The 22786-nt window shown below is 47.0% G+C and overlaps 1 protein-coding gene across 25 annotated transcripts in view; it reads left to right on the top strand.

Annotated features, from left to right (window-relative positions):
- Window positions 1–22786, top strand: part of NCOR2 (nuclear receptor corepressor 2) — a 593256-nt gene that overhangs the window by 319787 nt on the left and 250683 nt on the right. For 24 of the 25 annotated variants that reach the window (XM_039505017.1, XM_039505016.1, XM_039505026.1 and 21 more), the window contains one exon: window positions 18377–18504. In XM_039505017.1, coding sequence (XP_039360951.1) covers window positions 18377–18504 — 128 coding nt within the window. Of the gene's footprint in view, window positions 1–13083; window positions 13206–18376; window positions 18505–22786 lie in introns of those variants that run through there. The other variant, XM_039505031.1, reaches the window with a different exon arrangement.

Genomic DNA, 22786 nt, shown 5'->3' with positions numbered 1-22786 from the left:
CCGGTTAGCATGGATCAGAAAAAAAATGGTTCATCTCAAGTGTTAATTTCATCTGCATTAATAAAGGCAGTTATAATACATTACTGCACAACCAACCCTAAACAGAACGGTTTGTTCTGGTATGTATCCTTCATTGTCATTGGCAAATCCATCAGCACAATCTTGATCAATCTGACTCTCATTAATCCTTAAGGGAGGCTGTATTTAGACATTCTGCTTCATAAACTGGCTCATGTGGTTGCACTATCCCCTTAGAGCAGGGGTTAATCAATAGGCAGGCCACAGGCCAAATCCAGACTGCCAGACGCTTTTGAATGGACCCCCACATCTTTTTATTTACTCCTTTTAATAATTATTTTCTCTGGAGTCCGGACTTGACTATATGCCATGACCAAGAAATTTGGACCATGACAAAAAATAATCAGTTATCCCTGCCTTAGAGTATTTCTATATCAGATCTCCTAGGCTAGGCAGGGTCAGCCTGACAGTCATTCAAATGTTGTAGTGGGTGACATAGCAGGGGGTGCTGCTCAGAGTGAATGCTGAATCAGTGCCCCAGTGCGAGGTTATAAGGACATCATGATGCTGGAGGTTCTCTTCACTGGGGAGGCATAAAACTGTGAGGTCCTGACCTCTCGTGATCATTAAAGATCCCTGGCAGTTCTCCGAACAGCAAGGGTGTTAATCTTGGTGTCCTGACCAAAATCCAGCTAGGGTCATTATGCTCTTCCTACCTAAAGTTCTCCCAGTAGTTTTGAACTGGGCAAGTTAACCCAGATGGTCTATCCTGAAAAACTGTAGCATAGGGATGTATGTTGCCAGTGTGGCAGAGTTGCTATAGATGGCTACATTTTAGAGGTGGGGGAAATGATCTGTATAAAAATCGCTTTGAGCTGAGTCTGTCTGAAGAGTGCTTTATGCATGATAAATGTAAGGTGCTATTGGTATTACTGATTCGTGGAGAGGCAGTGAATAATTTTACCTCTAGACCCACAATGCTTGACTATATTAATTTATACTTCTGTTGCAAACTGAAGACATTAGAGCATCGAACACCAGCCTGCCCCTGAGCTGCTCAAAGCTCCCTCCTGCCCCATCCTAGCAATCCCCAAAAGCAAAGAAATTCCTAGTACCAGCTGCACAGCAGCGTTGGAGACTGTTCAAATTTCACGAGCTATTGTCATCTCTCAGAGTACTTTCCATGATCCCTTGCCTGATGCTTTATTGGTGTTTGAGGACTGATTTGAAAAAATTAAAAAAAACCAAAACCGTGGAACTGAAATGGCAACTTTGATTCAGTTGCTTACTCAAGAACTCAAATCATCTCTCTGGAAAAGTGGCTTTAAATTTCTGATGATGCATTATGTGAGCTCTGAACTGTACAGTGTTGGCTTGATTAATTGATTTATGTTTTGGGTTGGGATAGCTTGAAAGCAGAGCAAGAAGAACCCCTGATTCCTGGCAAGGAGACAGAGTCCAGAGCTGGGAAAGGCTTGGCTTCCAACACTCAGGATTCACAATGCATTTTCCCTGGTACTTTTTTTTAAACAGATGGAGCTGTGACAAATTTCCACTTTTTTGCTTCCTAGCCAGTAATCTACACTTCAGTGGGGCTTTTGAATTTGATTTGTAAGCCTATGGGATGCTTCGTGCATTTAAAAACATCACATGGGTTGATCACAACAACACAGTAAATCTATACAAGGAAATAATACCTTGTAATGAGGACCGTCAAATGATCCTGTTGGAGCTCTGAAAATCACCTGTTTTCCCTCCTCTTCTTTCTGTTCCGTCATAATAGAACCCTTGGTACAGCCAGTGGCGACTGGATGGGATTCTTTTTGGATCTCTTCAGCCCCCTTCCTTAATTGGCTAAAGGAATTTCCATTGACGTTAATGTCACTCTTCTCCCAGCCCAGATTGTGACTGCCATACTTTGCCATCCCAGGAAGCCACTGTGGCAGTGGAGCCCAGGGTTCTACCTGACAGCGCTTTATCCCTAAGCCAGGAGATTTGGTACTTTTTGGCTTAAGTACGCCAGGAGCTTCAGTTGGCTGTGAAGACTGCCCGACAGCTGGCTTTATCAACGTGGTGCCGGACAATGAAACTCCAAATGATAGGCATGCAGCATCACAGAGGGAAATGGCTTCATTCGTTGTGTTTGGAAGGCAGAGCCGTCAAACAGCTCTGAGACCGGGATCTGGGGACGAGAAGAAAGTGTGAGAATGGATGGAAACTCTCTGAAAGAGGACTATGGAGCACTGCAAATGTGCAGTATATAGATTAAAGCATGGACCTTTCTCTGAAGAGCTTGCAGTGGAAGACGAGCCAAGGTAGAAGCACAGTCTTGTGGTTGAGGCACTGACCTGGGATTCAGGAGATCTGAACGTCAATGGGACATAGACTCCTAAGTGTCCAAGTTACTTTTCAAAATGGGGGTTAATGCCATGAATCTCCAGGTGCTTTGGAAAGTGTTACCCTTAATATTTCTGTTCCTCCTTTCCTGGGATAGTAATCCTTCCTTTCTCCACTGTTTGCTCAGTCTATGTAGCTGGGCCATGCCCCAACAATTTGTTGTGGGTGTAAATGATGCCAACACAATGGAGATCTTGGCTGGGGCCTCTAGAATGGAAATAATAAGTGGTGGCAATAAAGACCAGTGATGGGACAATGGTACAGATAAAGGAGCCGTGGGGAGGATTTCTATAAAGAAAATGGGTAGGAAGGCTCTTGGAAGAAATGGGTGTAAGGAAGAGAGAGGATTGGGGGTTTCTTGGCAGACAAGACTAAGGAACTGGTTCCTAGCATATGGACAACGTGCTAGAAAACCTGGAGCTGAGAGGAGGAGGTGGTGATAGGAGGGAAGAGTAAGAGTAAGATGGGGAGTCAGAAATTTAGAACAGAGGTGCTTAAATTGCAGAAGAGATTCGGGGAGGGGCAAGATTAGATAAGGCCCCCGAAAGCAAGGTATAGAATCATAGGATTGGAAGGGTCTTCAGGAGGTCATCTAGTCCAACCCCCTGCTCAAAGCAGGACCAATCCCCAACTCAATCCTCAAATGGATTTAGGGTTCAAGGATTGAACTCACAACCCTGGGTTTAGCAGGCCAATGCTCAAACCTCTGAGCTATCCCTCCCAGAGCTTGGGTGCATTAAAGGCATGGCATTCAAGGGTGTGATGGTAGCTTGAGAGTTGTGGTTAGCGTGTGACCACAAGTGATTCTGGAAAGCTGTGTTCCAAGCCTTGGGGGGATTTTACAGGATGATTCTGGTGGAGAAGAGATGGAAATCCCCAGCAAAAGGCTCTGTTTTAATTGTGGTTGGGTATGACTCAGGGATGGGGAAGGGAGCGCAGGGCCCCGCAGTGCTCTGGACAAACCTTTCTGCTGGAGAAGCTCCAAAGAAGTGAAGTCCTAAATTGTTTCTGTTTTGCAGACACCTCTCTAATTGTGTTTGCCATCTGCCTGAGGACTGGCTGCTGAAATCTGGTAGCAGGTGTCAGAGCGGCTGCGGCTAGTTACGGGGACCCACTGGTCAGATGACTGTTAAGTCAGAAAAACAGAGCACTATTCCCCGTGACATTGGTTCCTTTCAGTGAATGGCATATTCAGCATGGCCAGGAAAAACGCCACTAAAATTCACAGCTCACTGGAAGGAAAAAATAGGTTAAGAAGGATGTGCTGCTGTGCAGCTGGTACAGAGGCTGCTCGGGATGGCAACAGATGCAGTCTCAGTGTAGAGATGGCAACAAAAACCAGCGCCTTTCCAAGAGCAGGCCACGTGGGGTGTGGTCATCTTCTGAAACAAAAGGCCAAGCCGGCAACGTTTGGGAGATTGATGGCTGGGAGGCTCTACTGGAACAATAAGGAGGTTGTCTGAAGCACATGTTGCATCCCTGTAGACAAGATAACACTGTGCTAATTCAACCAAGTTTTTATTACTAACCTTATCTCAAACAGCATACTTGAGTTTGGAGGAGGAGTTGTTATTGCTTTATTTTTCTTGCATCTCTAATCTCTCTGTTGGATATTCAGGTGGCTGGAGGGCGGGCGGTGCTGGATTGGGTTGCCCTGTTTGATCAATAGCTTCCTTTTGTTTCTGTGTAATCAATTGCAGATGTTTTCTCTGGTCTCCAGAACAGTGAATCATTACGGAAGAAGCCAGCTGAGTCTAGCTGTATAGCAACTCCAGTGTGGACTGCCTTTATCAGGGCAACAGATTGCCCCTAACTCACTGCAGAAAGACATCCAGAGAGAGTAATCAGCATCTCCCTTGATTAGAGTGAAAAGTTATAGGTGATAAGGCGAGCCCGTCATAGTGTGAGCCACTGAGGGATTTCTTTTTAGAATGAATCTTTGAGCTCTTCTGTACCGTGGAATGTTTTCAATTCCTTATTCCCTGTCGCTGCTGTAACAGAAAGGATGCTATCAAGTTGTTCGTTCCTGAACTTGACCTAAATAGTAACCTTTGGAGGCAGTGTGTCTCTGCACAATTTCCAGACCTGCATATGGCTGGCAGCCTGATGCCAGCATTTGAAGGGGGTAAGATAGCTGTTGCTTGATGGGCAATGCCACACTGAACACTTGCTTTTGGTCGCAAAATGGTGTGTGTATGTGTGGGGGGTTTGTTTGGTTTGGTTTTTTTTAAGCTACTATTGATGTAGAAATTTGGAGTGATCATGTTCTGGGTCCTTGTGTTTCCTCTGCTTGCTGAACAGCAGCTGGTAGTGAGCAAATAGGTGGTTGATGCTTGAGCACAAGCAAGGAATGAAATCGCCAACGAGTCATGCTTACCTTTGGCGCTACATTCGAAGGAAAGGGGAAATGACTCAGTGGGTCAGTTACCTGGCAAAGTGCTATAGGTTGGGGGCCTGACACTAACTGCTTGCGACTTTTGAGACGCGTGGGGCAAAATTCAGCCCAGTCCTGCTCCTCTCCAAAACCAGTGGAGCGGTTCATTCCTACGTGCTCTGACAGTAACCATGGGGCTGTGTTCTGGGGTATCTCTGGAGGACCGGCAGCATGTAGACAAGCAGATCATGCTAGGCAGCCTAGACCCAGTCATGATCTCTCTGCATATACCCCACACAGAAGATTTTGCGTGTGTGTGTGTGTGTGTGTGAGAGAGAGAGATGGGCTTTGGGTGTCGGTGGCTTGTTGTCAACCAGAATAAAGGAACATCTTGATGTTTTTGTAGCAGCGTGTGTGTGTGTGTGGTGAGGGGGGGGGGGTGCCTTCACCAGCACGCGGGGATATTTCCACACCAGCCCAGAATTTGGTCTGTTTGCTAAATGTGTCTGGTGGTGGGAGGAGAGGAGATTAATGTCACTTTCAGGCATGTAAGAGGTTATGGCAGGTCACCAATGGACACACAGCATTTGAATTCCCACTGGCGTCAGGGCACGGCTCAGTGCTAGCGTCATGGTGCTGCCAGGGTTTGTGCCTGCCTCCAGTGGAGCAGCATTGGAGCCCGGGCTGTGAGGGGCCATACCGTCACCTGCCTCTGGAGCAGCACCCGCTGCTGGAATAGGGTTGCATCATGGCACCACTCGCTGCCCCTCCACGCAGAGTTAGCAGAAGCCATAGTATTGGGGGCAGCCGCTTGGGGAGAAGACCACCCTGTAATGGCTCCTCACAAGCCCCTGTGGTGGGTATGAACCGCCCTGCCCTGCCTCCAAGTAGGAACCAGGGACAAACATTACTTTTTAAAAATGATTCCTCCCTCCAAAGAAACAACCAACCAGCTTACCTAATGCAGGGTATAGAGATCAAACTCCTCTCTCCCCCGCATCTACCATAAACACCTTACAGCACATCCATCCGGCGCCACTGTAGTTCGTGGCATCGATGCTCCTCCGTCCGCCCGATGACGGAGGAGCAGCAAGAGGCCATGAATGCAGAGCTCCTGCCGGGATGCTCTTCTGAATGAGGTGGGAGCGTCTCCTCTCCCATTGCGCAGCGAGTTTCTCAGGGCTAGTCTGCTGTCTTGTGAGGGTGCAGTGAGAGCCTGGTGCGGCCAGACAGCATCATGGCACTGCTGAGATGTTTTGGCCTCAGAAAGGGGCTTTACGTGGGTAAAGGCTAAAAAGTACATTTCTCAGTCTGCAGGGCAGTGCCCAGGGCCATCCAAACACCCAGGAGCTAAAATAGGTCCTGCTTGATGCTGGCACAAAGATAGCTGCTATTGGATTGACAGCCCTGGAGACAGAAATCCTCCAGTCTGAGTAGCAGCACTCCAGGCTTCCCCCAAACGCCTCCTCTTGCCCGAGGTGCCATGACCGTCATTGGGAGGCCACCTTCATGGACAAGACAGTAGCTGAGTCAGTGTAGTTCTAGGTCTTTTTGCTGAGACTGTCCTGTGTAACTAAAATGCCTCCTGCCTCAAAAACATTCCCCGTTTTGCTACTGAGTACGTGCGAGCTGCTTAGAACATTACCTGTGAGCATTTACAGCTTGTGTGCATGCTTGCCGTGAGGGAAGAGTGTTGGTGACCCTCTGGTGGCATGGGCATCTGGCTTGGGGGATTGAACTCAGCTCCACTCATTCTGCATCGACTGCTGATATTCGCGTGCTGATGGCGTAGGCTGTTTTTCAATTGGTGATCTAGTAGGTAAGATGGGAGACAAAGGGAGAAGTGAGACGGGATTCATTGGCTAAACAAGTGCGGGAGCTGGGAGGAAGGATGGTTTAGTAGATGGGCTGCTAGCCTGGGACACAGGAGCCCTGGGTTGAATTCCAAGCTCTGCTGGAGACGTCCTGTGTGATGTTGCGCAAATGACTTGGGATACGTCTACACAAGGATTAAAAAACCAGCAGCTGGCCTGGGTCAGCTGAGTGGCTCATGGGGCTCAAGCTCTAGGGCTGAAAAATTGCTGTGTATACGTTCGGGCTGGAGCTGATCTCTGACCAAACCATCTACACAGCAATTTTTAGCCCCACTTAGACATTTCCTCAGGAAACTGAGTCACAGAGACGCAATCTGTAGAATACTACTACTGATGATAATTCCTAGCTCTTACCGCTCCGACCTTGACGAGGTGTTGTCAGGGTAAATACATTAAGGACTGTGAGGCACTTAGATACTCTGGTAATGGGGACCACAAGTACCATAGATAGAGTGGTAAACTGAGGCACAGAGAGGTTGTGATTGCTCCAAAGAGACACCACGAGTTACTAGGAAGCCTAGGATTCCTGGCTCGCATCCTGGGCTCTAACCACTAGTCCAGCCTCTCTCTCAGGCAGCAGTTTCATACAAATTCATGCTCCTATTGTCCCACGCTTCTGCAGGTTTCAATCTGTGACATGCTGGAACGTGCTGCTAGCACATTGCTGTGAGTCGGAGGCTTCAGTTTCGCTTTCTTAACCTAATGATTCCCAGAGAACACAATGGATTTATATGTCCTGGCCTGGCACAACTTGGGTGCTATAAAACCATCTTTTTCTCCCAGTTCAGTTGCTCTGCAGTTACAATATATATATTTTTTTAAAGAATCCCTTTCGATTACCAGAAATTGAAATTAACCAAACATCATAGTCCTACAATTAAGATAAGGAGCAATTTATACTTAAATTTATAATGTGTTCACCATCATTTTGTGCTTCCCTTTAATCAGATTGTGCCCTTAATCAGCTTCATTTTTGGTGAAGCTGTTGTCTCAGTGCAGTTGAAATGTCCTGTTGTCAAAAAATTTCTTACAATAAAACATGAAGTGAACTTGTCATATATGATCTGTGCAGCGTGCCAGCTAGGGGGAAAAGGACTCGGTTTTGCTTATTCATAAGCACGTAATAAAAGCCTGGACTGGTGGCTTATAAAAAGGCTGTGCTTGTCCAGCCATGTCCCCCCCCGAGTTTGGGGCACGCAGCATTCTGGCAGAATGGCATCTCCTGAGTTCTTTGTGCACTAGGACTGTGGTAGGGAAGCTGAGGCAGGTCGAGATTCCCATGTACTTGGAATCACAGGCATTAGAGATGGGACAGGCCTGTTAAGTCACCTGGTTCATCCCACTACAGAGCTGCCCTCTTGTTGTATCGTGTCGACTGCTTTGTTGCGCTCACTTGCAGATCTCTCGAGCACTGGAAGGCCATTCCGCGGTGGAATAGAACACACTGGTAGGGAATGCTCTGCTGGAGTCACAGGTCTCCCTAAACTCACTGTAAAAAGGCCTTAAAAATGAATATTAAGAAAGGGAATGATAAAGGCTGTTCCTCTGTTGGGAAAATGATGGGTCGTATTTGTTGCAAGATTAGCCCATGACTTCAGAGTATCAGGCTGTCCACCCCTTGGCCCCAGCCTGCATCTACAGGAGCTAATTCTGATGCCACTGAGGAGCTGTGGGTTCCTTGAACCCCTCCGGATCAGGCTGTTGGTAAGGGTCCTTGCTCCACATGGGAAAGTGCCAGAATCTGGGAGAGCAGGAGCATAACAGTGGTTGGCTGCGACCTGACATTGTCTGTGGAGGAAAGTGAAGATCTGAAGCCTGGAGCAGATTGCGGAGTTGCTTCCAAACGTCCCTTTCTCTCTCCTGGCTGGAGATCAGGCAGCCCAGACCCTGCCAGCTGGAAACAGGGAGAAAAGAATGAAACATGCAAGCAACCACAGACGGTTAGAACCGCAATCAAACTAAGCAGCAAGAATGGTGGCTTGCATGCAGTTATTGGTTTAGCATACAGGTTATCTTGAGGTCGGGAGCTAATGGGGGCTTTTATTTGAGACAATGTGGTAGATGGCATTGCAGACAGAAAGCTTTCAAAAATTAAAAAGCTTTTTCCTTAGAACCCTCTGGGTTTCTGTGATGCTCATGGCTTTCTTGAGGATTGAATTCAGCCTCCTCTCTCTCTCTCTCTCTCTCTCTCTCTCCCCCCCCCCCCCTTTATGACAGTTTGATTGTTGTATCTAAATGAGCCTGACAAGCTCAGGTTATTCAGGGTCAGAGGATTTACCAGGAAGTGGGGGTGGGAGGAGTGCTTTCAGTGCTTCAGAGAAAAAAAAAAAAAAGCACCGAAAACAAAAACATAAAAAGACCTTGAGCATGCCAGAGCTGTCTGTCATCAGCTAGCTCCCACCAACACACAGCGGATGTGCAAATTAATCTCACCCTTCTTGGTGGCTAAGGACGGCTCTAGAAGGATTTCAGATAGGCCTTATGCACCTTTCCGTGCTCCTGAATGGAGACATTTTAATGAGGCTGTTTGGCTCTATAGTGTTTTATTATTTTTTTTTAAACGCTAATTTGTTTGTTCTTGTATTTCGATCCTTTGCAGAACCCCAAGCACACGTGTGTGTGTGTGTGTTGCACATGTAACGGTTTTTGTTGGGTTATCTGAACCGGTTCTGTATTCGGGTGCAGTGGAAGGCACTGCCCCAGAAACAAGCAGGTTTAAATGGAGAGCTGCGGTTTCAGTGCATGTGATTGGCTGAAGCTAGATAAAAATTTCCTGTATTTTGAGGGGACTGACCATGTTGTTTTAACTTCTCGGCCCTTACCCCACTAGTTCCACCAGCAATCAGCATAAAATATGGTGCCATCAGTGACCACCCGTCAGCCCTTTGGCTTCAGTGGGGTTTCAAGGTCTAAATTAGAGCAGAATTGGGCCCGGTATTTCCATCCAGAGGCAAAATTAGAATCTGACCAAATGCATTTTTGAACAGAAGGCGGGAGGGTGGGGAGCACACTGCAGCCTTGCTAGTTTGATGTGGGAGTCGGGGGTCTAAGTTGAGGCTCTTGATGTCCCACGTGGATCCTCTCTTATCTCCAGGGCGTATGCCATGGACGCCATACGCTCTCCAAGGTTTTAAGTAGGTGAAATTGGAATTCTTGTTGTTCTTGGCTGCCACCTGTTGTAATCCCTGTTCCCATTCCCTCTCCCTCCTGGCTAGCAGCCGCGCACATCCCTGCACCTGGGTGCTGCATGCATCCTATAATTAATGGAGCAAATGGACGGCCAGTACAGTTACTTAGTGGTGTGGGAATGGACTACCACTCAGATCTGCAGTGGACAGGATCACTGAAAGTTTGGATGTTAGCTACAGTGAAATAATTAATAGGGCAATTTCAGCATCCTGGCCAGGGCAACGATCCAGAGTTCTGGAGAGAGGGCCTGTGATTCTGTGCAGTATGTACCTTGATACATTTCTGGGCCTGATTGATCCTGCAAGTTGTTTGTTTGTTTTCCCCGTCCATTTCCATGGAGATGTTACTGCTAGCAGAGAACCGTTTCTTTGGTCCTTCAGCCCACATGGTCCAGTGTGGCACTGAGGGGAAAACTTGAGGGGCTTGAGGAAGATCAAGAGGAACTGTTCCCTTTGCACTTTGCTGTCAAGCTGCAAGTGATTGCAAGGACATGGCCGTCTGCTTCTGGTTCTGTAATGACTGGCAGGTCTGCTTCTGCTCCAGGAGCTGGGCTGTGCAGTGCCGCTCCCCTTGTGCAAATCTGGTGTGGTTGGAGTCTCACTAGGTTATTGCAGAGGATTTAGCTGTGTGCAATATTAGCCAGCATTCATGTGCTGAGGTTGCAGTAAGGGTTTGATGGTGTGTGTGTGGGGGTGAGGGGTGAGGGTTAGGACAGTTTTTGTTGTTGTAGAAAAGGGATCTTGAGAGCCGTCCAGGAGCCTGTGCTCTGCATACAACACACTCTCTTGGTTCTCAGTGGACCTATATTCTACCCTCAGTCTCCACATAGAAATCCAGTTAAAGTCCAGGGGTTAAAGTCCCCTACAAGGCAGCCCCATTGCTAGCACATGCTGCCTGCAGTCCGTACCATGAACTCCCATTGTTATCCGCGATGAGTGTGTCATAAATGGCTAGATCAGAGGTCCCCAACGCGGCGCTCATGGGCACCATGGCGCCCGCTGGGGCATCTGTGTGCGCCCTCGTACTGTCCGGCAGACGAACCTCCGCCGAAATGCCACCGAGAAGCAGCGTCATCCAGAGGCGTTGCCGCTGAAATGCCGCTGATTTTTGCGGCTTCGCCTCTGGATGACGCTGCTTGGCGGCGGCGACACTTATTGATGTTGCCGCTTCTTTGCGGCATTTCAGCAGATGCTTGTTCGCCGGCCATGGTGGCTTGTCATCCGGCGCCCGCCAGACGAAAAAGGTTGGGGACCACTGGGCTAGATAGACCAATCTCCATGTGGCCCGACTATTGGTGTTAACAGACCAGTTGTTGCCCAAGGCCTACACATGGAATAGGATCTCAGGCCAGGGGCAGAACCCTTTCGTTTGAAACATAACTCTTCGGTGGCCCACTGAAAGTTGCCATGCTTAGTGAGGACCCATGTGCTGTCTTAGCAGAAAGCAAGCTCAGGACAGTTTGTTTATACATTGTAACAATTAATGTAGTTTTTCTCTCCACAGTTAGGTTTCAGGGGAAATTGGTCAAGAGGATGATGAGACGTCAGAACTGGGGTTTCCCAAATGGTGGCTGCTGCTACTGTTTGTTGGTTTGGCTGATTGTCTCTCATTCATTTGTATATTAAAAAAAAGTTAATTTCCACCAGCAAAACTGAAAGATGTTGCTAATTCCTTCTTCCCACACCACCTGTTTTCAGGACATCTGTTTGCAAAATTCTGTAGAATTTCCAGAAGCTGCAAAGCAATATCTAAGTCATCATGAAAGAAGATCTGGTCAGCCTGCAGGCTGTTGGAAGGTGTGTCTCAAATGATCCCCAAATGATTTCAAAGTCAAGACACCCCAGACAAGCCTGCCTGCTTTCTTTTGGAAAAACCACTACACACTGATTTATCTTCCAGCTGATGCCTGGTATGAAATATCCTGTTTGGTCCCTTCCCTCCACCTCTCCGCCCTGTCTTCGGTGAGCTGAAGTCATTGTGTACGGTAGTGTCCTGAACATGGTTATAGTAGTTAGAGCTATCGGACACTTTTGTTGCCTGTTTAATGTTTTTTTTCATGAAGGGGAGGTGCGGGTCAGCCAGTATCTCTGGTGAAATGATGGCCCAGTGGTTAGGGCACTAGTCTGGATCTTGGGAGACTAGCGTTCAATTCCCTGCTCTGCCCTGGGCTTCATGCATGACTTTGGGCAAGTCATCTAGTCATGCAGAACGGGGATAACAGCACTGCCCTGCCTCCCAGGGATATGCGTTGGAGGTGGTGAGGCGCTCAGCCCTCATTCCTGTAGCCTCTACATAGGTAGATGCATTTGAGGCAGATGTTACAGTTGGAATGCTTTGAGGATGGTGACTGCCCCATAGCACCCCTGTTTTGAAGGGGGGTTCTTGATGAGAAGTGAAGTTGGGGAGTGAGAGAGAACGTGTTTGAAATTCGTGGCCCGCTCTTGTTTCTAATCTGAGTGGGTGTCTTTTGGTGCTCTAGTTGAATTGCTTGCCTTTAAAACGGCAAAGACTTGAGCTTTAGAGAGCACTAAGTGAGGGCTTTCCATGTTTTCGTCTGTCATAACAAGTTTTATCAGCAACTCGTGAGCTAGTACGGTGTCATTGCGGCTATTTGATGGTCTTACACTGAATGGAATCCCTGGGCCGGAGATGCTACTTTTAGGTTGTACAGTCTAGGGGGTGGTGTTTGTGTTCTGGAAAGCAGGATTGGCCGCCAAGAATTGTAAAGTGGAGAAGCAGCTGAGAGGGCAGATGAGTGGGATTCAGGGCTAGGGAATGAAATCGCAAGAGGAGAAAACAGGGGGATATAACAGCTCCATGCAGAAAGAGCCTACTGCTTTGAGCTATTGGCAAATAGAGGAGAGAGTTCGTTTTTGTGTTTTAGTGGTGGTTGTTTTTCTTTCCAAAGAAAGAGAAAAGACATCCAGAGAGAGAAGGAATGGAGAATGAGCAAAAGTAGAATTAAAAAACCAAAAACAACCAAGAAAGAAAAAGAAGAGACGTATAGCTTTGGGGCTAGGCAGTCTTTGGTCATCTCAGTTCCAATGTTTTGTCCTCATTCTCTAGCAGGAGGCAAGGAATTGCAGTACATTTTGGGTTGATAGGTGCAGGTTGTATCACTTCTCCTATGTGTCTTTGCGCATGGTGCTGCATGCCTCGCTGTGGCATTGGGGCCATCACCTACATTCTGAGTGGAGAGGTCACAAGAGAGATTCCGGAATGATAAAGATGGTCATTAGAAGATCATCTTTTTGTCATGGCCGCACTTGGAAGGTTTTCTGGCAGGGGGTGCCTTTTAAAGATTGAAAAACAAACCAAGGCCTCTTCTGACACCTGCTTGTTAAACCCTAAAGGTATTTGTGTGTGAAAAGCATAATCTTGGCATCCAATGCAATTTACTGTAGTAACTTTCTGAGCAATTAATCCACTTACATTCTGACAGGTCTCCTGTGGCTCCTTTGATGGTTCGTCAAAGGGCACATAAAGAATTAAAATCCATGGATCTCTATGCTAATTTTCAGGTTATGTTTTGTGCTGGCAGAACCAAGCACTAACGTTAGTGAAGTGAAACACGTCAGAGGCTGTCAGTGAACCTTTGGAAATTGTATTGGCCAACGCTGTGTTTCATGATGAAGCTGGAAAGACAGGTCTCAAAGATCGTAACTCCTGGGTAGTAGCACGTCTTTGTGAGCTTCTCCTTCGCTTCAGGCAGTATAACAAGACTTGTAAGGCTAGTGAGAATTGGGAGGGAGGCTGGCTTGAGCAGGGGATGGCAGTGTGGAAGCAGGAGAACCTTCTTACAGGGTTAGAGCTGGGGCGCTATTGGCCTGACAAACAAGAATTTCCCCTTAGACCACGGGTGCTCAAGCGGGAGGTCAGGCACAGGCGTCAGGGAATCATGACTACTCTGCCCTTCGCACAGTGCTAAATGGAGGGATGTCCTGGCTAGATTGGTGGGGATCCAGGTATGGAAAAGGGAACCAGAGTATAGGAAAGATTCAACACCACTGCATTAGACACCAGGGCTGAAATATGCCTGCCTCTTTGAGGTTTGCAATACTCTCCTAGCAATCATGTAATTGGCTTGGCAGGGTCTTCCTAGTTAGGTATGACATAAACCATATATAATTGCTAATAACGCAAAACTGAGATTGACATTTTTACTGGGCAAATTCACCTCTCGATCTAGGAATCTGGGCATGATTTATTCGTTTTTATACGTTTCTTTCAAAAGGTGACGGTCCTGCTTATGGGCCCGCCTATCCATCCGTTCGCTATGTATGCTTATATTTTGTATAGCTTCCCTAGTGAAGTGCTGAAAGCAACATCATGCAGGACCTTTTAAAAATAGGATGAGCCAGAAATTGGGGGAATGTGCCTTAGTGAGCAGTCTGTAGTGTCTGGGAGATGGACTGGAAGATCTAACGGGATCATTCCATCTCAAACTTCCTTGGTTTTATATATAAGATAATATAGAATTGGGCCAGCTACGTATGATCTAATCTACATTTGTGGGTTCCAAACAGAGCCACATGCTCAACGGGCTATTATTGCTACAGACTAAGCAACTCAGGGGATTTTATCTCTGGAGAGCTGAATTTGGAATACCAAAGTAAAGTTTGACCTAGACAGTCTCCAGTAGATGTTGTCTTCACATGAAACCATCTGTCAAGTCATGCCTCAGCTCAGGAGAGGCCCTGGTCTGGAATAGTAGGGGTGTAGCTGGAGTTGCATAGTATTTATCCAGGTAGAAGGAATGGATAAAATCTATGCAAGCTCATCCATGCTGCCTGAAAAGTACTGGACTTGACCAAGATAATCTAGACTAGAAAAAGAAAACAAACGGTAACCCCACATTATTGCTTAGCAGTGGGAAACCATGAACCCTGGCGCCATGGGCTAATATCCCCATGTACTATTCCAGGCACAACAAGAAATAGTGGCTAGTAGACACCACCATTTCCCCCCCCCCCCATTTGATATTGGTCTCATTTAAGCTTTTGTGAAGGAGATGCTGAACTTGGAAATAATTCTGTTTTTCTTGGCTCCTCTGGAGGGAATGCCTAGAATTCTTTTTTCTTTCTTTCTGATTTTCCATAGAGTTACTGTACAAACATGTTATTTTACCTCTTGACATCCCAAGATGTTGGTCTTTGATATTTCCTGACATTTTCTTCCAATCTGTAGTCCCAGTTGGAATTGAAGCATTGCCTTTCATTGCTGATTTCTTTGTTCTTTCTTACGATTGAGAGGGGACGGCTTCAGCGTGATATCATTGTCCAGTTCCTCTTGATTTTTAAATCTGTGGGACCCATTTTGAAAATCGGTGGGACTTATCTGGACCCATCACCACGGTATCTGGGGCCAGGTCTACACTAAAAAGTTGGGTTGACCAAGCTACTTTGCATGGAGGGTGAAAATTCCACACCCCGAGTGACATAGTTAAGCCAATCTAACCCCACGGCATAGACAGTGCTTGGTCGACAGAAGAATTCTTCCACCAACTTAGCTGCTGCCTCTTGGAGAAGTGGATTAACCACAACGATGGGAGAACCCCTTCTGTTGCTATAGTGAGTGTTTACACTGTAGCGCTTCTGCTGTCTCTCTGCGGCGGTAGTGGTTTGAGTGTAGACATAGCCTGAAAGAGTCACAGTCTTTAATGTATTTATAAGGGATGTTTGAACATTTTTCTTTTGAAATTGGCTTTTGGCAGAAAATTGGGGTTTTCTATCTGATTTCCATGGACAGTTTTACTTTTTTTCATTCAAGAAAAAAACCCCAACAAACAAACCCTGGAAATATTTTGGCAGAAACCCCAAATAGTGTGATTTGCATATGCTGCTGCAGTGCATCATGGGAGTTATAGTTTGGTTCCCCCCTGTCCCAGTTCTCTTTTGTGGGCTGAGCTCCCTGGCTGGACATCATTCTACAATGGCTGGGGACTCTCCTGGTGCAATGTTCTGTGGGGAGAGAGAACCTGCTTTCTGGCCAGCTCTTTTCTTTAGCCTCAGAACCCCGCTGTGAGGAACAGCCATGTTTGTTATTGCCGTTATACAGATGAGGCCCCTGAGGCACAGAGGGACTCAGTGAACTGCCCAAGGTGTCACAGCGAGTCTGTTGAGCTGGGAAGGGAACCTAGGTCTCCTGAATCCTGGGCTAGCCACTGAATCACCCCCCCCCCCGTGAAACACTTATCTGCGGTGAGTGGCTTGGGAATCAAACCAGGGTAGAAACGTCTCCATTTTTTTCAGATGAAAAATACTTAAAATATGCTCTGAAGTCCTAGTACTTCCCTTCCTTCTTGCATAACGATACCTCTACCTCGATATAACGCTGTCCTTGGGAGCCAAAAAAATGTTACCGCGTTATAGGGGAAACAGTGTTATATTGAACTTGCTTTGATCCACTGGAGTGCGCAGCCCCGCCCCCCCCCCGGAGCACTGCTTTACCGCGTTGTATCCGAATTCGTGTTATATTGGGTGGCGTTATATCGAGGTAGCGGCGTATATTCCAGTATTACCATGCTTGTCATGAAAGTGGTGGGACACTATGAAGCATTGATCAGTGTTTTAGGTAATTCGATTATTAATCTTTGCTCTCTTTCCCCCCCCCTGTGGTCAGGCACCTATCTGCAGATAAATAGCAGTTGAAATATAGCAGCTGAAATATTTCATTGTTTGAATAAGAGCCTTTGTGGCACAGAGCAGAAGGGCTCCTTAGTTAATTAAATCAGGGACATACAGTACTGTACTCTCCAAGGGCCGAGGAACAAAAGGGATGTGTACATAATAAGTAACAAACTGTCCTTTCTACCCCTTTTTGCTCAGTTCTCGGGAGCCATGTTTAAAGGGTCATGGTCAAGATGATGATGTATTTTCTTTGTTGTTACCAATACCGTAGGTTACTAAAGTTGAAAGCATTTTAGAAATTAATTTCCTTTTAAACTTTTCTACTCTGTGGATTTGACTTCAGCGGACCCACTTGCATGCTTAAAGTTAAGCCCGTGTTTGGCTGGACTGGGGACACAGTGCTCAGCGTGTTGCAGGATTGAGCCCTTTGACTGCCTGTTGCTGTTTCACAGTATACCTGCATCCCCACTACAAGGGGTTGTGCCTCTTTAACTATAGTGGTGTAATTAAAATGGTACAACTTTCTAGTGTAGACAGGGCCTCAGGCTAGACAATTAAATGAGGTTGGCTAGTTTTAGTTTCTCATGACATGAAGCTCTTTAGGGAAGGGACTGTCTTTCTTTTTGTTCAGTGTTTGTACAGTGCAACGGATCCGTGGCGGAGACTCCTCGATGCCATGATAATACAAGTAGTAATAATGTGCCTTTTTGGAAGATAAACTTTAGCCAAACACAAGATATTGGGTTCAAAGCAGGGGCAATTGGGTGAAACGTAATGACCTGTGAGACACAGGATGTTAGACTAGAGGATCTAATGGTTCCTTAAACTCTGTGGGTCTGTTGTGCTGAAGGTCGATAACTCTCTGCAGAACTGTATCGAAACAAAGGAAAAGTAATCAGCCATTACAAACATTTTTCATCACACCAGGTTTTACTGTATAAAGCCCCTTTGCTGCCTCCCAAACCCCCCACTTGAGAAATTTGGCTTAACCACGTGACTGTGTGCTGTACTGTGGGGGGATGGCTGTTTAACACTTCTGCTGCTGGCCCTGCAGAGGCAGGCCTGCATCCTTTCACTGCTGTCCCCTTGGATATGTAAAATGCCTGGTAAATGGAAAGGTCTTTTCAAGTGCAGCCCAAGTCCCTTCCATCATAAGCTGCGGTGAAGTGATTGACACGATTGTGGACTGAGTGAGGCTATGACTGTAGGTCCAGAGCGAAGACCTGCCTCAGCACAGCGACAGTCAGCTTCTTCCCTCCACACAGAAGAAATATGGCTAGGAGAGAGGGAATGGGATGAAATGGTGAAATGGTGAAAGATGACAGGGCCTTTCAGCTCTAGGTCATTGGATCAAACCCAGCCCTGCTCACTGGTGCCCGAGGCGAAATGAGTTTGTGGTCTGAGTCCGTGGACTGGAGTGGACGTGTGGCTACATTACAAGCAGCCACCCTCACAGTTGTGGTGCCCTTTTGAGCAGTCCAAGCAGAGGGGCCCAGGACTGACTGAATAGGCCACGGAGATCATCTCAACTAGGGTGACCAGACAGCAAGTGTGAAAAATCAGGACTGGAGTGGGGGTGGGTGGGTAACAGGAACCTATATAAGAAAAAGCCCCAAATAACAGGACTGTCCCTATAAAATCAGGACATCTGGTCACCCTAATCTCAACCCCAACATGTGTTTGAAGTTCATTGGTAAGGCAGCTCAGGGACCCTTGCACTGCTTCCCCTTACATAGTGGATAAAGAGTGCTCAGAGCTCCCCAGGGAATTCAGTCTGGCACCCGGTGTTCTTAAATGAATATCACACATAATTTGCTAAGATGTAAATGCAAGTGATCGTGGTCTTCTGAATATTTGATATCCGCATAACAGCTCTCTTTCTGTGTTTGTTGCAGGATGTGGGTCTGTTAGAGTATCAGCATCATCCCAGAGATTACACTTCCCACCTACCACCTGGATCTATTATGCAGCCACAGCGGAGGAGGCCTTCCTTGCTGTCTGAATTCCAGCCAGGGAATGAGAGGTAAGGAGGCGGGCATTCTACCCACAGAGTCTCCTCCTGGGGTTTCTGTGTGTCTGAATTCCTCATTTCTCCTTGTTCGCACAGCTCTTGGAAGGTGATGAGTGCTCTGTAAGACCTAAGCCTATTATTATGAGCTCCATGTGTTTTGATGTGGTTTATTATACTTGATGATGCAAAAGCTCTTCTGATTTTTCCAGTATAATTCAATCCTCATACTCATTCCTACATGCCAAATGTTTGGAAGAAAGGGCCTTGTGTCTGGGGCTGTCCTTCCCGTTTCCAGTGGATGCCACTGCTAAGTGGGAGGGCACTGGGCCTGCGGGTGTGTGCTTTTTTTGGTTCTCTGTGGATGCTAAAGCCAGAGGAAATCACTGAGAGTCTGAGCTAGAAAAGGCTAGAGTAACCGGCTGTGTGCTCTCTCTCTGTTCCCTGGGCCAGACTCTGAGTTCAATTGCACCGGTGCAAATGTGTAATTACTGATTTATGACTTGTCCCTTTTTCTTAACTCCTTTACTGTCCGCTGGGTAACTTTAAACAAGAACGCTTCCATGAAGCTGTACGTTGGCTCGATCAGCTCTGTCGGTTTCTCTGAGTGGGAAGTGAATGCAGTGTTTTTGGTTTTGGTCTTAACTCTAAAAGGCAAAAGGGAGGAGTTAGAGGAACAAGACTGGTCGGTTTCCATTGTTCACTTCCACTTCTTCTTTTGTTGCTCTCGTCCTGTATTTTTTAATTTCTCCTTTCCCCTTGCATCTTCCACTCCTTTCGTTCTTGCCAGGTCCCATTGCCTTCCCATCACACTTGCCGATAACCCCAGGGAGAGTGTGCCAGGTGTTTTACGTGCGGCTCAGGCAAACACAGTGTGGCTAACAGTTTTGTAGATGCACTAACCACAGAAGCTAACCAGTTACAAAGGCCAACACTCTCGCTCTCATTGCAAAACACCACACTCTCCATGTTACAGTTTCTCTTCTGCATTTGACACCGAGTGGTCTTGGAAAAAGTAGCCTGGAAGTGAAATACATACCGTAGAACAGTAGACTTATGCAAACCAGCGTTTGAGTCTTGCTATTGGGTATGGCTAAGTGCAGTCCTGAATCACGGAGCCCTCAGTTATGACTGGATCAGAAATGCATTTCTGCTTTTACAAAATCATAATAGTTAGAGATAGGGAAAGATAGGTTAGGTCATCAGGTTCATTCTACGGTAAGTGCATGAACCTTTTGATGGATCGCTCCAGATTTTGGCCAGAAATGCCAAAATACTCTGTTTTCCCAGCAGCCTGGGTTCTGACCGATGAAGTCGAGACAAACAAGCGAGAATTTGGCAATAGAACACAGATCCTGAAATTGCCCTTTGCATCTGCTAGCACGGTGATGTATGTACTTGGGATGTGGACTGAGTGCAGCCTCGGGCACTTGTGCAAAGAGGTAGTGTCAGTTCTGGTGACTAATAATCCATCTCTCTGCTGGACGCATTGTTTTGACTTGCTCTGATTTCTCAGTGGTAACTTCTCCATTGTGTAACACCCGAAAACAAAGTTGGAAGTGGGCCAAATCAGAATCGTTTGTCTGACTCCTCCTCTGTAAATGAGTCCTGGATAGAAACTAACTTTAGTTTTTACAATTATGAGTGTGCTGTTGAGGTTTGGCAAAACCCTGAACTGGACCTACCCTTTCCTGGGTGTTTGCCCAGTAAGAATTCATGTTTCAAGGCCCTGAATGTATTCTTTTTACATTCATTTCTTGTTTCTCTGTATAACAAAATACCAGAGGGAATGCAAAAGCAGCCTGCTGATATGACTGACTGACTTTTTTACATGAGCCGTTCTTAGAATACCAAATGCAAAAGGGGCTCAGAAACATCTGCCTCTCATAAGCTATGTGATATATTCAATAGAGCATATCCTGTGTAGTGTGGTCATGGACTCATAAACTTTAAGGTTAGAAGGGACCATCATGATCATCTAGTCTGACCTCCTGCATTCTGGCTGAGTTACTGAAGTCCTCAAATCATGATTTAAAGACTTCAAGTTACAGAGAATCCACCATTTACACTAGTTTAAACCTGCAAGTGACCCAGGCCTCATCCTGCAGAAGAAGGTGAAATCCTCCGGGATCTTTGCCAATCTGACCAAGAGTCAGTGCTGTAACGAGGGCAAGGCGAGTGAGGCACTTGCCTCGGGCGCGGAAGGTGAGGGGCGTAGAAAGTCTCTCCTTCGGCGGCAATTCGACGGCAAGTCCTTCCCTCTCAGAGGGACTGAGGGACCCGCCGCCGAATTACCACTGGTCATCGGCAAGAGAGAGGGGCAACACGTCTAGCTATTCGACAGAAATTCGGTGGCGGGTCCCCCAGTCCCTCTCAGAGGGAAGGACCTGCCGCTGAATTGCCGCTGAAGAATGGCAGCAATTCGGCGGCAGGTCCTTCCCTCCGAGAGGAACCTGCCGCCGAAGAGCCAAACGTGCCGCCCCTGTCCCTTGCCTATGTTTTTAACCCTTCAAGCACTGATTAAAGAAAAGATGGACAGCATGGGTCCTCTGCTCAATGGAGAAGGTGAGCTGGTAACAGAGGATGATAGGAAGGTGGAGCTGCTCAGTGCCTCCTTTGCTGCAGTCTTCTCACAAAACATAACATGACGGGACGACTAGCGAAGTTACTGTAGACAAGGGGAAGGGCTGCAGATTGGGATAAGCGAAGAACACGTCGGGGATCTTCTGACCAATTTGAATGAATTCAAATCAGTGGTGCCTGATGCTGTTCACCCCAGGGTGCTGAAGGGCCTGTCGTTAATGTTGAGTTTATCAATTAATTCCAAAACCTCCTCTAGTGACACTTCAATCTGTGACCGTTCCTCAGATTTGTCACCTACAAAAGCCGGCTCAGGTTTGGGAACTCGCTGATTTAGGCTGCAGATCCAAAAAAGGTAATATAGTGGGTATCCCAAGGGCATCTCCTTACGAGAAGGGGGCATTCTGTCTAACCCTTTAGGAGTAGGAACAGGAGTAGGAGCATTGCCAGCAGACCGAGGGATGTGATCATTCCCCTCTATTCGGCGTTGATGAGGCCTCATCTGGAGTACCGTGTCCAGTTTTGGGCTCCACACTACAAGAAGGATGTGGACAAACTGGAAAGAGTCCAGTGGAGGACAACAAAAATGATTAGGGGGCTGGAGCACATAATTTATGAGAGGAGGCTGAGGGAACTGGGATTATTTAGTCTGCAGAAGAGAAGAATGAGGGGGGATTTGATAGCTGCTTTCAAGTACCTGAAAGGAGATTCCAAAGAGGATGGATCGAGACTGTTCTCAGTGGTACCAGATGACAGAACAAGGAGTAATGGCCTCAATTTGCAGTGATGGAGATTTAGGTTGAATATTAGGAAAAAGTTTTTCACTAGGAGGGTGGTGAAGCACTGGAATGGGTTACGTAGGGAGGTGGTGGAATCTCCTTCCTTAGAGGTTTTTAAGGTCAGGCTTGACAAAGCCGTGGCTGGGATGATTTAGTTGGGGTTGGTCCTGCTTTGAGCAGGCGGTTGGACTAGATGACCTCCTGAGGTCCCTTCCAACCTTGATATTCTATGATTCTACGAAATGCAAACCAGGGCTGGGGCACTACCTGGGGGGACTGCCCTGCCAATGTGCTTGATGGTGTTGCTGGCTGGGGGTTGAGGTCCCCTCTTGCCTCAACCCCCGAAAGGGAAGGGATGCTGGCAGGTGAGTGGAGGCCCCCAGGGACCCTCCCTTTGTGATGATACGGAGCCCCCAAGAATTGGCAGAAGATCAGTGGGGTGTGACAGCTCTGGGCTGTCCCCTGATTGGCAGCCTTGGATGTGATTTGACTAAGAAAGCTGTGGCCTGGTTGAAACCCATGTCACGTGTCCTTGCCTTCTTCCACTCCGTGAGCACACTGACACTATTAAGCTCAGGAGGGACTTTAGCCCAGGGCTTGTGGATGTGGGGCCAGATTGTCAAAGGTATGTAGCATGCCTAGTGTTTTTTTTTTTCTTTTTTTCCCTCCCTCTCCAAAAGCACCTGGGTGACTAATTACCATTGAAATCTATCAAACAATTGATTTCAATGGGAGTTGGGTTTCTAGGTACTTGTGAATATCCCACTAGGCACTTATCTGCATCCTTAGGTGCCTAAATACATTAAAAATTCAGGCCCATGGGACCAGGCTCCCCTCTCTTTTTGGTGTGAAGTTCTTCTCTAAAACAGTATCCCAGTGAAACAGCTGTAGACGTGACCCTTTGGGCACCTTGCTGCTGGACCCCAAGTTGTTTGGCG

This window comes from Mauremys reevesii, linkage group 18 (assembly GCF_016161935.1).
Source record: "Mauremys reevesii isolate NIE-2019 linkage group 18, ASM1616193v1, whole genome shotgun sequence".
Lineage (NCBI taxonomy): Eukaryota > Metazoa > Chordata > Testudines > Geoemydidae > Mauremys > Mauremys reevesii.
Note: the sequence above shows the minus strand (reverse complement) of the source record. Positions and strands in the feature narration are given on the sequence as shown.